The 13642-nt window shown below is 51.7% G+C and overlaps 1 protein-coding gene across 1 annotated transcript in view; it reads right to left on the bottom strand.

The window, feature by feature from the left end:
* grtp1a (growth hormone regulated TBC protein 1a) overlaps positions 1-13642 on the bottom strand; it is a 57223-nt gene that overhangs the window by 17527 nt on the left and 26054 nt on the right. The window contains exon 5 of the mRNA XM_067992475.1: positions 3082-3178. Coding sequence (XP_067848576.1) covers positions 3082-3178 — 97 coding nt within the window. The remainder of the gene's footprint in view (positions 1-3081; positions 3179-13642) is intronic.

Raw genomic sequence — 13642 nt, 5'->3', positions numbered from 1 at the left:
CTGCTTTTTTTTTGATATATATGAATGGATATGACTTGGGTGTAGAGGGCACAATTTCAAAATTTGCAGAGGACACAAAACTTGGAAGTGTCGTGAACAGTGAGGAGGATAGTGATAGACTTCAAGAGGATATAGACAGACAGTCTGGTGAACCGGGCAGACATGTGGCAGATGAAATTTAAAGCAGAAAAATGAAAAGATACACGTTTCGGTAGGAAGAACGAGGAGAGGCAATATAAACTAGAGGGCACAATTCCAAAAGGGGTACAGGAACAGAGAGATCTGGGGGTATATGTGCACAAATCGTTGAAAGTGGCAGGGCAGGTTGAGAAAGCATTTCAAAAAGCACACGGGATCCTGGACTTTATAAATAGGGACATAGAGTACAAAAGCAAGGAAGTCATGATGAACCTTTATAAAACACTGGTTCGACCACAACTGGAATATTGTGTCCAATTCTGCGCACCGCACTTTAGGAAAGATGTGAAGGCATTAGAGAGGGTGCAAAAAAGATTTACTAGAATGATTCCAGGGATGAGGGACTTTTGTTACGTGGATAGACTGGAGAAGCTGGGGTTGTTCTCCTTGGAACAGAGAAGGTTGAGAGGAGATTCGATAGAGATATTCAAAATCATGAAGGGTCTGGACAGAATAGAGAGAAACTGTTCCCATTGGCCGAAGGGACAAGAACCAGAGGACATAAATTTAAGGCGATTGGCAAAAGAACCAACGGTGACATGAGGAAAAACTTTTTTTTAAAACACAGCGAGTGGTTAGGATCTGGAATGTACTGCCAGAGGGGTTGGAGGAGGCAGATTCAATCATGGCTTTCAAAAGGGAACTGGATAAGTACTTGAAAGGAAAGAATTTGCAGGGCTACGGGGATAGGGTGGGGGAGTGGGACTAGCTGGATGGCTCTTGCATAGAGCCGGCACAGACTCGATGGGCCAAATGGCCTCCTTCCGTGCTGTAACTTTTCTATAATTCTATGTAACCTCTAGACTCGACTTTTGCAATACTCTCCTGGCCAACCTTCCACCTTGCACCCTCCATAAACTTGAGCTCATTCAAAACTCTGCTGCCCGTATCCTAACTCGCACCAAGTTCCATTCACCCATCACCCCTGTGCTCGCTGACCTACATTGGCTCCTGGTTTGGCAACGCCTTGTTTTAAATTTCCCATCCTGGCTATCAAATCCCTCCATGGCCTTGCCCTACCTATCTCTGTAACCTCCTCTAGCTCCACAATCCTCTGGGATCTCTGCACTCCCCCAATTCTGGCCTCTTGCGCATCTCGATTGCCACTGCTCCACCATTGGTGGCCGTGCCTTCAGCTGCTTAGGCCCGAAGCTCTGGAATTTCCTCCTTAAACCTCACCACCTCTCTCTCCTCTTTTAAGACGCTCCTTAAAATCTACCTCTGCCACCTGTCCTAGTATCTCCTTATGTAGCTCAGTGTCAAATTTTGTTTAATAATCGCTCCTGTGAACCTTGGGTCGTTTTACTACGTTAAAGGTGCTATATAAATGCAAGTTGTTGTTGCTAAGATTCTGAAGAGGTACTGCAGTTTAAACGTTATTGTGTGTGCGGTTATCTCTGGCCCTCCTTTGTATGACAGGCATTATACACCCAGATTTAGGTTTGGAGAAACTGCAGAAGTTTTCTGAGCCAATTCACACTATGTTCAAATTTCACATTTAAGTTTTTTTTAATGAAACCACCATGGGAAATTGTTCAACTTCTTAGGTACATGAAAATAAAAATATTAAAAGAAACTAGAACAGAAGCATGGTGTGTGTAGGAACGTAGCAATATACAAGACCAGAAAGACCACTGAGATCCACCTGGCTGGTCCACACGTCATATCCCAGACATATACCCCTCTATCAAATGTTTCTCTGGGTACTTACCCAATGCTCCCCTGAATTCGCTGATATAATTAGCCCCAACCCCTTCACTGTGCAGTCCATTCATACACACAAAGTAGTTCAATCTAAATTGTCTTCCCACCCTCCCTCTTCTAAGTTTGAGGCTCTGCCCTCTTGTAGAATCAGTGATTACATTAAACATATCGATGTTTATCTTGTCTCCCTTTACGATCCTCAATCCTTCTAGAAGACCATCTCTGAGCCTGGTCTTCTCCAGTGTGAACATTCCCAGCTTCTACCCCCTGTCCCCTCCCTAATCCCAGCTCTGAGTTTAGTTTCCCTTCCCTGCACCCTCTCCAATGCCTGGATGTCTTTCTCATAATATGGGGCCCAGAATTGTACCCAGTGCTCCAGGTGGGGCTGGACCAGAACTCTGTACAAACCCAGTCACTTCCTGAGACTTTCTTCTATTCCTCTGATTATACAGCCCAAAGTCCAATCTACTGCTGCCCACTGTGCTGGTGGTTTCAGTGATTGATGCACCAGTTCGCCCCCAACCCCTCTCCTGTGCCATGTCCTATAGAATCCCGTTTAGATTACATTGTCACTGTTTATTATCTTTTCCCAATCTTGTGCCTTTACATTTATCCACATTAAATGACATCCACTACCTGTCAGCCCAGCTACCCATTCTATCCCAGTCCTTCTGTCTTCGATCAGCCCAGCTCCCCAGTATTGGTTCTGTCTGTTCCCTCTCAGCTTGGCGTGGTCTGCAAACTCTGGAGAGCTTTGCTGTTGTCCCCACTTCCCAGTCATTAATGTAGAGCCAGGGTCTGGGCAATGTTTGCTGTAGTGTAAAGATCCAGTCCTCAGACCCCAACGGGTGATGGATGTGGGTAATGGAATCTCAGAAACTGCAAAGAAGCCCGAAATGCAGGCCGGGAATTTCCTCACAGCAACTCCCGTTCCGTGACTTTGTGGTACGTACGCTGCAAACAGTTTCCACACAGTTAAGGTGACAGAGTGGGGCGAGCTCTGAGGAAATTCCTGACCACGATGGTATTGTCAAATAAATGCATTTTAAATGGGGGCATTACCAGGGTTTATAAGTAACAGCTTACATAGCATGACGTGCTTAAGAAGAACAACGGGATGCTGGTTCTGGAATACCTGCACTATTGCAATGTACAGCAACACATTTTCAGGTAACGTACCAGGTATTATCTTTACAATCAGGGCGTCTAATAACCAGAAAGACTTCTCTTCATCCTTGGTCACTATAAGTAAATAGCCAGCAACGAAATTCATCCCCTGAAAAATGGAAAAACAATGAATCAAAAAATGATTTTTTTCTGAAAAGGAATGGCGACAAACTGCATGAAAAATTCCAACTGCGGAATTCGAGACCAAGATTCTAATTATTGACAAAGCCCCAAAAAGTGGAACAAACACTCAGACTGAATGTTTAACATGGTGCCAATCTGATGAGCAGCACAAACTTCGAAGCTGTAAAACGGGCGATTCTCAATCTTGATTCCATTCCTCCCATAAATTTTCCCACACTCCCTGCCCCACTACCTCCCTGTGCAGTCCATTCCACACATTCTGCCCACTCTCAAATTCAATCTAAACTGTCTGTGTCCCTCGCTGAGACTGAGCCCATCCCTTGGTTCCAGAGCTTGTACCAATATCAAATATACTCTCACTGTTCAGTTCATCGATTCCTGAAGAACCTTGAAAACTTCCATAACATCTTCCCGAGCCTGCTCTTCTCCTCAATAACCAATCCTGAGTTCATCAGCCTCACCTCCTAGCTCAGATTCCTTAAGCTAGCTATCAGTTTGGTTGCCCTTTACTGCACGGTCTCCAATGCCTGTAATTCTTGCTGTAGAACAACATCCAGAACCGTACAGCACTCTGGACGTGGCCATACCAGATTATCAGGCCATCTGCTGATTAGATCTGTGGCCTTTCTTGTCACCATATAACACAGGCCAGCAGCTTCTTTATTTTCCATTTTGTTGCACTGCTATGTGGGTAGTGACAGGGGCTTCCACGGAGCCAATTTAACATCCTGTGTGCACCAGTTTCCAGGAGAGGGGGATAGAAACCCATGTCATCTGTTTGTGCTCAACACGCATTCCCTGGAGCACCCCTGCTGCAGGCGGGAGAATTTAAATGGAATTAAGTGACACGGGAATGACTTATTGATGCCCCTCGCGTGCCATTTACTGGGCCCAATGCTGGTTTGGAACCCTGGGTAGTGGAACACCCACAGACTCCATTATTGGGCCCCTTTGAGATTAGGAGATCAGCGAAATGGGCAGCCTACAGCTCCCTGGGACCACGGGGCTGCTCGATGGGTCGAGGGTAACAGACTGCTGTTTCTGCCAGCGTGTCGAAATCCCAGCCTTAATCCACTAAAACAAGCCTACATCGGCACACAGCTTCCTGCTCCCGGCTGTGAGTGAGCAGAGATTCCCAGTCAGAGCTCCCGACTGTGAGTGAGCAGAGATTCCCAGTCGGAGCTCTGCCGGCCGCTTGTCCAACATATTGAAATGAGCCTAGAAATGTTGGTGGGTTTGGCCGTGTCCAAGGTGACATGAGCTAGATGCACACCGCCCAACTTATGCTGGGGCGAGGCACATTGGCCCCCACGAGTTTGCCTTTCCGTACTGTCTAGCCCCACATTGGGTGAGAGGGGGTTGGACCTGCCGCCTGCAGTTAGGAGGAATTCCAATAGCTCAGTCATATTTGGGTGCAGGGGAATGATATGAGAATGCTCAGGAGGCACCTTTGCCAGTCGAGTGGGATCACTGGGCAGACCCCAACGATGTGCTTTCAGCAGGGCAGGGTTCGATACATCTGCCCTTTGTGTTATTAAGCTCGGATATTGAGTGCGTTGCTTTGCAATTGTCCTTTCCTCGTCTGATACGACACTCTAACCTTCTCTCTTCTGTATTTCCATGTGCTCAAAAAAAAGACTACAGATCCCCACAAAACTGGTGTCACTGTGGGGTGGACGATAGGATTCTCATGTTAGCACTGTGCAGATGACACCAAATAAAAACTTCTGATCAGATAAGAAGAGTTTGATTTGTAGTTATTGGAAGGGGTCAGTTTGGTGAAGCTGGAATTCGGTGTTAAGAGCACCTGAGGATTTCATGCCTTTGTTCTAAGTGAGGTAAAACATTATTTGGATGTTCTTATTGCACCACATTCTGAAGCCCCTCCCCACCTAGGGCTGGATCAACTATGTGATCGACCCACCTACTCCGTCAGTTTTACAGTATTCAGCAATTGAAGTTACCCTGAAACAGTGGCGACAAATCACGCACAGCTCGAACTGAACTTCAGCACTCCAACGAGTTAATTAAGACACTAAAATACCAGTCAACTGGCCAGCTTCCAAACTTAAATATTGCGGCTCTGTTTCACATAGATTACTTACTTCATGAGCTGTGCAAAAATAAGCAGATAAGAAAGCGCTGTGAACACTCAAGGGTCAGGCTCGTGTCTTCCTGCAGAGTAAAATTACTGAGTTGCCTGTACAGTGTTGTAAATCCCTGGAGAATGTCTTCTTGCACTGGCCTATTCATGGGTGAGCAGTCTGGGGCTCCGTGCCTGGAGCCTGAATTACTTGCAGCTGTCTTGTGCTGCCTGTGGGCCAGACCTCAGGCCCAGCCTCTCCCCCCAGCCTGTTATGCTGTCCACACAAATCAACCTAGAAAACCAGCAAAAGCAGACTAACAACTTCAGGAAAACTGACAACTCAAAAACATTGATATACAGCATTTAATGTAGCAAAACATCCAAGGCGATTCATAAAGGGGTAATCAAACAAAAATTGAAAAATAATACACATGTAACCGTAGTCCTCTTCACTACAGTCAGATTATTTTTCACCTTAATGGATGCTACACGAAAAATACTTCAACATAACTCTGCTGATCCTTCATACCAAACAAACATTGTGTAAAAATAGTGAACATCAGCCTTGCATTCAGCTGTTTAGGCCTAGCTCTAGAACCTCCGTCAAACCTCTCCCTCCTCCTCAAGACCCACCTCTGTGACCAACCTTTTGGTCACTCCTCCTAATATCTTCTTTGGCTGTGTTGATATTTTGTCTGATCGCGTTCCTGTGAAGCAATCACTGGAATTGGAATTATCCTTCAGCAGAATCCAGCAATATGTTGTCCCAAGAGCTGGCCGCTGTGGCAGCAGTGAGCCCCAATTCCTCCTGCCAGGAGAATAGGCAGAGAGGCATTCTACTAGCAAGTTTGCTAACCGGTGTTTCTTGACTTAAGTTGTGCTCTTCAGGAACACCAACCACTAGCCAGAGTGGTCAAGTTTCTTTGCGTAGTGCATGTAAAAATGATAAAATGTTGTGTACATTAATCAAGTGGCACTTCCTTCCAATTAAACAGGAGCTAAAGCTTTGATAACACTTTGGCACTGGCGATTTCCTGAGCAAGCAAAACAATACTAAGCATAAAAGCATGGAGCTAAGAGCTGTCCTATCACATGATAACATCCTCTACTATGTTCATTAACCCTTTGTCCCAAAACAAAGACCATTAAAATAATCTTAAAATAAAGAAACTCAGGGTTGCAGAAACTCTTGTGTTCACAGAGTTTGAAAATCAATTTGCCCGTGTTCTATTAGGGACCATCTGATGAAAAGCAAGCAAGCAAGAAGGCTTGCATTTATTTAGCACCTTTCAGGACCTCAGGACATCCCAAAGCACTTTACAGCCATTGAAGTACTTTTGATGTGTAGTCATTGTTGTAATGTAGGAAACGCAACAGCTAATTTGTGCACAGAAGCTCCCACAACAGTAATGAGATAATGATCAGATAACCTGTTTTAGTGATGTTGGTTGAGGGATAAATATTGACCCCGAGGATAACTCCCCTGCTCTTTTTCCAATAGTGGCCGTGGGATCTTTTACGTCCACCTGAGAGGGCAGATGGGGCCTAGGTTTAACCTCTCACCCGAAAGAGGGAATGAAGATAGTTTAGTTTCCTCCCGTAACCCAACACACACCACATTACATTCTTCACTGCTGTCTGTGCCAGCACAGAACCTGCAGTAATTAGACTGTTAAGTGAGCCTGGGGACAGGCCTCCATTTCACAGGAAATAAAAGTGCGATAAAACCAGTGGCACATCCCAACTAATGTGCTCAAGTGATAATCATGTCACGAGTGAATAGAGTTTTCCACCAGCACGGAGACTATCCTGAAGGCCAGTAAATGTTGCAGCAACTGTCTGCTGGAACCCTCGCTCTTTCCAGAGTTATGCAATCAAATGCAAGTCCTGAAGGGTCACCGTGACAGACCTGCCCATTCGTCGTCGTCTTCTTTGTATGGGATGCCAGCTGGCACCAAGATGTAGGCAATCGAAGCACCAGGCCTTCCTGGACCGATGGAGGGTGATAGCAATCACCATCATCTCCTCCTCCCCCAAATTGCCTGGATGACCCGTTCTTTCAGGGAAAAATGGAGAAAAGGCATTTCCTGGCAGGCTGGGGATCCACTGTCCACCTGCCCAGAATTTGGAGCAGAACAATGGTAATCTTTTTTCTGGAATACAGTTGAGAGGTGTGTCTCCCAGTGGTTCACTTTCTTAAAAATAACACTGCTGACTTGAGTGGTGTCAGACACGAGTCTACACCGTTCCTAGGATCAGTAAGACTACCACTTCATTTTAAGTCTTTGTGGGATTTGGGCAGAAAGGTGAGAGGAGGAGGAGGAGGAGGAGGAGGAGGAGGAGGAGGAATAAGACGACCGTGAGAGGAGGAGGAGGAGGAGGAGGAGGAGGAGGAGGAGGAGGAATAAGACGACCGTGAGAGGAGGAGGAGGAGGAGGAGGAGGAGGAGGAGGAGGAGGAATAAGACGACCGTGAGAGGAGGAGGAGGAGGAGGAGGAGGAGGAGGAGGAGGAGGAATAAGACGACCGTGAGAGGAGGAGGAGGAGGAGGAGGAGGAGGAGGAGGAGGAGGAATAAGACGACCGTGAGAGGAGGAGGAGGAGGAGGAGGAATAAGACGACCGTGAGAGGAGGAGGAGGAGGAGGAGGAATAAGACGACCGTGAGAGGAGGAGGAGGAGGAGGAGGAATAAGACGACCGTGAGAGGAGGAGGAGGAGGAGGAGGAATAAGACGACCGTGAGAGGAGGAGGAGGAGGAGGAGGAATAAGACGACCGTGAGAGGAGGAGGAGGAGGAGGAGGAATAAGACGACCGTGAGAGGAGGAGGAGGAGGAGGAGGAATAAGACGACCGTGAGAGGAGGAGGAGGAGGAGGAGGAGGAGGAGGAGGAATAAGACGACCGTGAGAGGAGGAGGAGGAGGAGGAGGAGGAGGAGGAGGAATAAGACGACCGTGAGAGGAGGAGGAGGAGGAGGAGGAGGAGGAGGAGGAATAAGACGACCGTGAGAGGAGGAGGAGGAGGAGGAGGAGGAGGAGGAGGAATAAGACGACCGTGAGAGGAGGAGGAGGAGGAGGAGGAGGAGGAGGAGGAATAAGACGACCGTGAGAGGAGGAGGAGGAGGAGGAGGAGGAGGAGGAGGAGGAATAAGACGACCGTGAGAGGAGGAGGAGGAGGAGGAGGAGGAGGAGGAGGAGGAATAAGACGACCGTGAGAGGAGGAGGAGGAGGAGGAGGAGGAGGAGGAGGAGGAATAAGACGACCGTGAGAGGAGGAGGAGGAGGAGGAGGAGGAGGAGGAGGAGGAATAAGACGACCGTGAGAGGAGGAGGAGGAGGAGGAGGAGGAGGAGGAGGAGGAATAAGACGACCGTGAGAGGAGGAGGAGGAGGAGGAGGAGGAGGAGGAGGAGGAATAAGACGACCGTGAGAGGAGGAGGAGGAGGAGGAGGAGGAGGAGGAGGAGGAATAAGACGACCGTGAGAGGAGGAGGAGGAGGAGGAGGAGGAGGAGGAGGAGGAATAAGACGACCGTGAGAGGAGGAGGAGGAGGAGGAATAAGACGACCGTGAGAGGAGGAGGAGGAGGAGGAATAAGACGACCGTGAGAGGAGGAGGAGGAGGAGGAATAAGACGACCGTGAGAGGAGGAGGAGGAGGAGGAATAAGACGACCGTGAGAGGAGGAGGAGGAGGAGGAATAAGACGACCGTGAGAGGAGGAGGAGGAGGAGGAATAAGACGACCGTGAGAGGAGGAGGAGGAGGAGGAATAAGACGACCGTGAGAGGAGGAGGAGGAGGAGGAATAAGACGACCGTGAGAGGAGGAGGAGGAGGAGGAATAAGACGACCGTGAGAGGAGGAGGAGGAGGAGGAATAAGACGACCGTGAGAGGAGGAGGAGGAGGAGGAATAAGACGACCGTGAGAGGAGGAGGAGGAGGAGGAATAAGACGACCGTGAGAGGAGGAGGAGGAGGAGGAGGAGGAGGAGGAGGAGGAATAAGACGACCGTGAGAGGAGGAGGAGGAGGAGGAGGAGGAGGAGGAGGAGGAATAAGACGACCGTGAGAGGAGGAGGAGGAGGAGGAGGAGGAGGAGGAGGAATAAGACGACCGTGAGAGGAGGAGGAGGAGGAGGAGGAGGAGGAGGAGGAATAAGACGACCGTGAGAGGAGGAGGAGGAGGAGGAGGAGGAGGAGGAGGAATAAGACGACCGTGAGAGGAGGAGGAGGAGGAGGAGGAGGAGGAGGAGGAATAAGACGACCGTGAGAGGAGGAGGAGGAGGAGGAGGAGGAGGAGGAGGAGGAATAAGACGACCGTGAGAGGAGGAGGAGGAGGAGGAGGAGGAGGAGGAGGAATAAGACGACCGTGAGAGGAGGAGGAGGAGGAGGAGGAGGAGGAGGAGGAATAAGACGACCGTGAGAGGAGGAGGAGGAGGAGGGAGGAGGAGGAGGAGGAATAAGACGACCGTGAGAGGGAGGAGGAGGAGGAGGAGGAGGAGGAGGAATAAGACGACCGTGAGAGGGAGGAGGAGGAGGAGGAGGAGGAGGAGGAATAAGACGACCGTGAGAGGAGGAGGAGGAGGAGGAGGAGGAGGAGGAATAAGACGACCGTGAGAGGAGGAGGAGGAGGAGGAGGAGGAGGAGGAATAAGACGACCGTGAGAGGAGGAGGAGGAGGAGGAGGAGGAGGAGGAATAAGACGACCGTGAGAGGAGGAGGAGGAGGAGGAGGAGGAGGAGGAATAAGACGACCGTGAGAGGAGGAGGAGGAGGAGGAGGAGGAGGAGGAATAAGACGACCGTGAGAGGAGGAGGAGGAGGAGGAGGAGGAGGAGGAATAAGACGACCGTTGAGAGGAGGAGGAGGAGGAGGAGGAGGAGGAGGAATAAGACGACCGTGAGAGGAGGAGGAGGAGGAGGAGGAGGAGGAGGAATAAGACGACCGTGAGAGGAGGAGGAGGAGGAGGAGGAGGAGGAGGAATAAGACGACCGTGAGAGGAGGAGGAGGAGGAGGAGGAGGAGGAGGAATAAGACGACCGTGAGAGGAGGAGGAGGAGGAGGGAGGAGGAGGAGGAATAAGACGACCGTGAGAGGAGGAGGAGGAGGAGGAGGAGGAGGAGGAATAAGACGACCGTGAGAGGAGGAGGAGGAGGAGGAGGAGGAGGAGGAATAAGACGACCGTGAGAGGAGGAGGAGGAGGAGGAGGAGGAGGAGGAATAAGACGACCGTGAGAGGAGGAGGAGGAGGAGGAGGAGGAGGAGGAATAAGACGACCGTGAGAGGAGGAGGAGGAGGAGGAGGAGGAGGAGGAATAAGACGACCGTGAGAGGAGGAGGAGGAGGAGGAGGAGGAGGAGGAATAAGACGACCGTGAGAGGAGGAGGAGGAGGAGGAGGAGGAGGAGGAGGATAAGACGACCGTGAGAGGAGGAGGAGGAGGAGGAGGAGGAGGAGGAATAAGACGACCGTGAGAGGAGGAGGAGGAGGAGGAGGAGGAGGAGGAATAAGACGACCGTGAGAGGAGGAGGAGGAGGAGGAGGAGGAGGAGGAATAAGACGACCGTGAGAGGAGGAGGAGGAGGAGGAGGAGGAGGAGGAATAAGACGACCGTGAGAGGAGGAGGAGGAGGAGGAGGAGGAGGAGGAATAAGACGACCGTGAGAGGAGGAGGAGGAGGAGGAGGAGGAGGAGGAATAAGACGACCGTGAGAGGAGGAGGAGGAGGAGGAGGAGGAGGAGGAATAAGACGACCGTGAGAGGAGGAGGGAGGAGGAGGAGGAGGAGGAGGAGGAATAAGACGACCGTGAGAGGAGGAGGAGGAGGAGGAGGAGGAGGAGGAATAAGACGACCGTGAGAGGAGGAGGAGGAGGAGGAGGAGGAGGAGGAATAAGACGACCGTGAGAGGAGGAGGAGGAGGAGGAGGAGGAGGAGGAATAAGACGACCGTGAGAGGAGGAGGAGGAGGAGGAGGAGGAGGAGGAATAAGACGACCGTGAGAGGAGGAGGAGGAGGAGGAGGAGGAGGAGGAATAAGACGACCGTGAGAGGAGGAGGAGGAGGAGGAGGAGGAGGAGGAATAAGACGACCGTGAGAGGAGGAGGAGGAGGAGGAGGAGGAGGAATAAGACGACCGTGAGAGGAGGAGGAGGAGGAGGAGGAGGAGGAATAAGACGACCGTGAGAGGAGGAGGAGGAGGAGGAGGAGGAGGAGGAATAAGACGACCGTGAGAGGAGGAGGAGGAGGAGGAGGAGGAGGAGGAATAAGACGACCGTGAGAGGAGGAGGAGGAGGAGGAGGAGGAGGAGGAATAAGACGACCGTGAGAGGAGGAGGAGGAGGAGGAGGAGGAGGAGGAATAAGACGACCGTGAGAGGAGGAGGAGGGAGGAGGAGGAGGAGGAGGAATAAGACGACCGTGAGAGGAGGAGGAGGAGGAGGAGGAGGAGGAGGAATAAGACGACCGTGAGGAGGGAGGAGGAGGAGGAGGAGGAGGAGGAGGAATAAGACGACCGTGAGAGGAGGAGGAGGAGGAGGAGGAGGAGGAGGAATAAGACGACCGTGAGAGGAGGAGGAGGAGGAGGAGGAGGAGGAGGAATAAGACGACCGTGAGAGGAGGAGGAGGAGGAGGAGGAGGAGGAGGAATAAGACGACCGTGAGAGGAGGAGGAGGAGGAGGAGGAGGAGGAGGAATAAGACGACCGTGAGAGGAGGAGGAGGAGGAGGAGGAGGAGGAGGAATAAGACGACCGTGAGAGGAGGAGGAGGAGGAGGAGGAGGAGGAGGAATAAGACGACCGTGAGAGGAGGAGGAGGAGGAGGAGGAGGAGGAGGAATAAGACGACCGTGAGAGGAGGAGGAGGAGGAGGAGGAGGAGGAGGAATAAGACGACCGTGAGAGGAGGAGGAGGAGGAGGAGGAGGAGGAGGAATAAGACGACCGTGAGAGGAGGAGGAGGAGGAGGAGGAGGAGGAGGAGGAATAAGACGACCGTGAGAGGAGGAGGAGGAGGAGGAGGAGGAGGAGGAATAAGACGACCGTGAGAGGAGGAGGAGGAGGAGGAGGAGGAGGAGGAATAAGACGACCGTGAGAGGAGGAGGAGGAGGAGGAGGACGGAGGAGGAATAAGACGACCGTGAGAGGAGGAGGAGGAGGAGGAGGAGGAGGAGGAATAAGACGACCGTGAGAGGAGGAGGAGGAGGAGGAGGAGGAGGAGGATAAGACGACCGTGAGAGGAGGAGAGGAGGAGGAGGAGGAATAAGACGACCGTGAGAGGAGGAGGAGGAGGAGGAGGAGGAGGAGGAATAAGACGACCGTGAGAGGAGGAGGAGGAGGAGGAGGAGGAGGAGGAATAAGACGACCGTGAGAGGAGGAGGAGGAGGAGGAGGAGGAGGAGGAATAAGACGACCGTGAGAGGAGGAGGAGGAGGAGGAGGAGGAGGAGGAATAAGACGACCGTGAGAGGAGGAGGAGGAGGAGGAGGAATAAGACGACCGTGAGAGGAGGAGGAGGAGGAGGAGGAATAAGACGACCGTGAGAGGAGGAGGAGGAGGAGGAGGAATAAGACGACCGTGAGAGGAGGAGGAGGAGGAGGAGGAATAAGACGACCGTGAGAGGAGGAGGAGGAGGAGGAGGAATAAGACGACCGTGAGAGGAGGAGGAGGAGGAGGAGGAATAAGACGACCGTGAGAGGAGGAGGAGGAGGAGGAGGAATAAGACGACCGTGAGAGGAGGAGGAGGAGGAGGAGGAATAAGACGACCGTGAGAGGAGGAGGAGGAGGAGGAGGAATAAGACGACCGTGAGAGGAGGAGGAGGAGGAGGAGGAATAAGACGACCGTGAGAGGAGGAGGAGGAGGAGGAGGAATAAGACGACCGTGAGAGGAGGAGGAGGAGGAGGAGGAATAAGACGACCGTGAGAGGAGGAGGAGGAGGAGGAGGAATAAGACGACCGTGAGAGGAGGAGGAGGAGGAGGAGGAATAAGACGACCGTGAGAGGAGGAGGAGGAGGAGGAGGAATAAGACGACCGTGAGAGGAGGAGGAGGAGGAGGAGGAATAAGACGACCGTGAGAGGAGGAGGAGGAGGAGGAGGAATAAGACGACCGTGAGAGGAGGAGGAGGAGGAGGAGGAGGAATAAGACGACCGTGAGAGGAGGAGGAGGAGGAGGAGGAATAAGACGACCGTGAGAGGAGGAGGAGGAGGAGGAGGAATAAGACGACCGTGAGAGGAGGAGGAGGAGGAGGAGGGAATAAGACGACCGTGAGAGGAGGAGGAGGAGGAGGAGGAGGAGGAGGAATAAGACGACCGTGAGAGGAGGAGGAGGAGGAGGACGGAGGAGGAGGAATAAGACGACCGTGAGAGGAGGAGGAGGAGGAGGAGGAGG

Source organism: Heptranchias perlo, chromosome 11 (assembly GCF_035084215.1).
Source record: "Heptranchias perlo isolate sHepPer1 chromosome 11, sHepPer1.hap1, whole genome shotgun sequence".
NCBI lineage: Eukaryota > Metazoa > Chordata > Chondrichthyes > Hexanchiformes > Hexanchidae > Heptranchias > Heptranchias perlo.
Note: the sequence above shows the minus strand (reverse complement) of the source record. Positions and strands in the feature narration are given on the sequence as shown.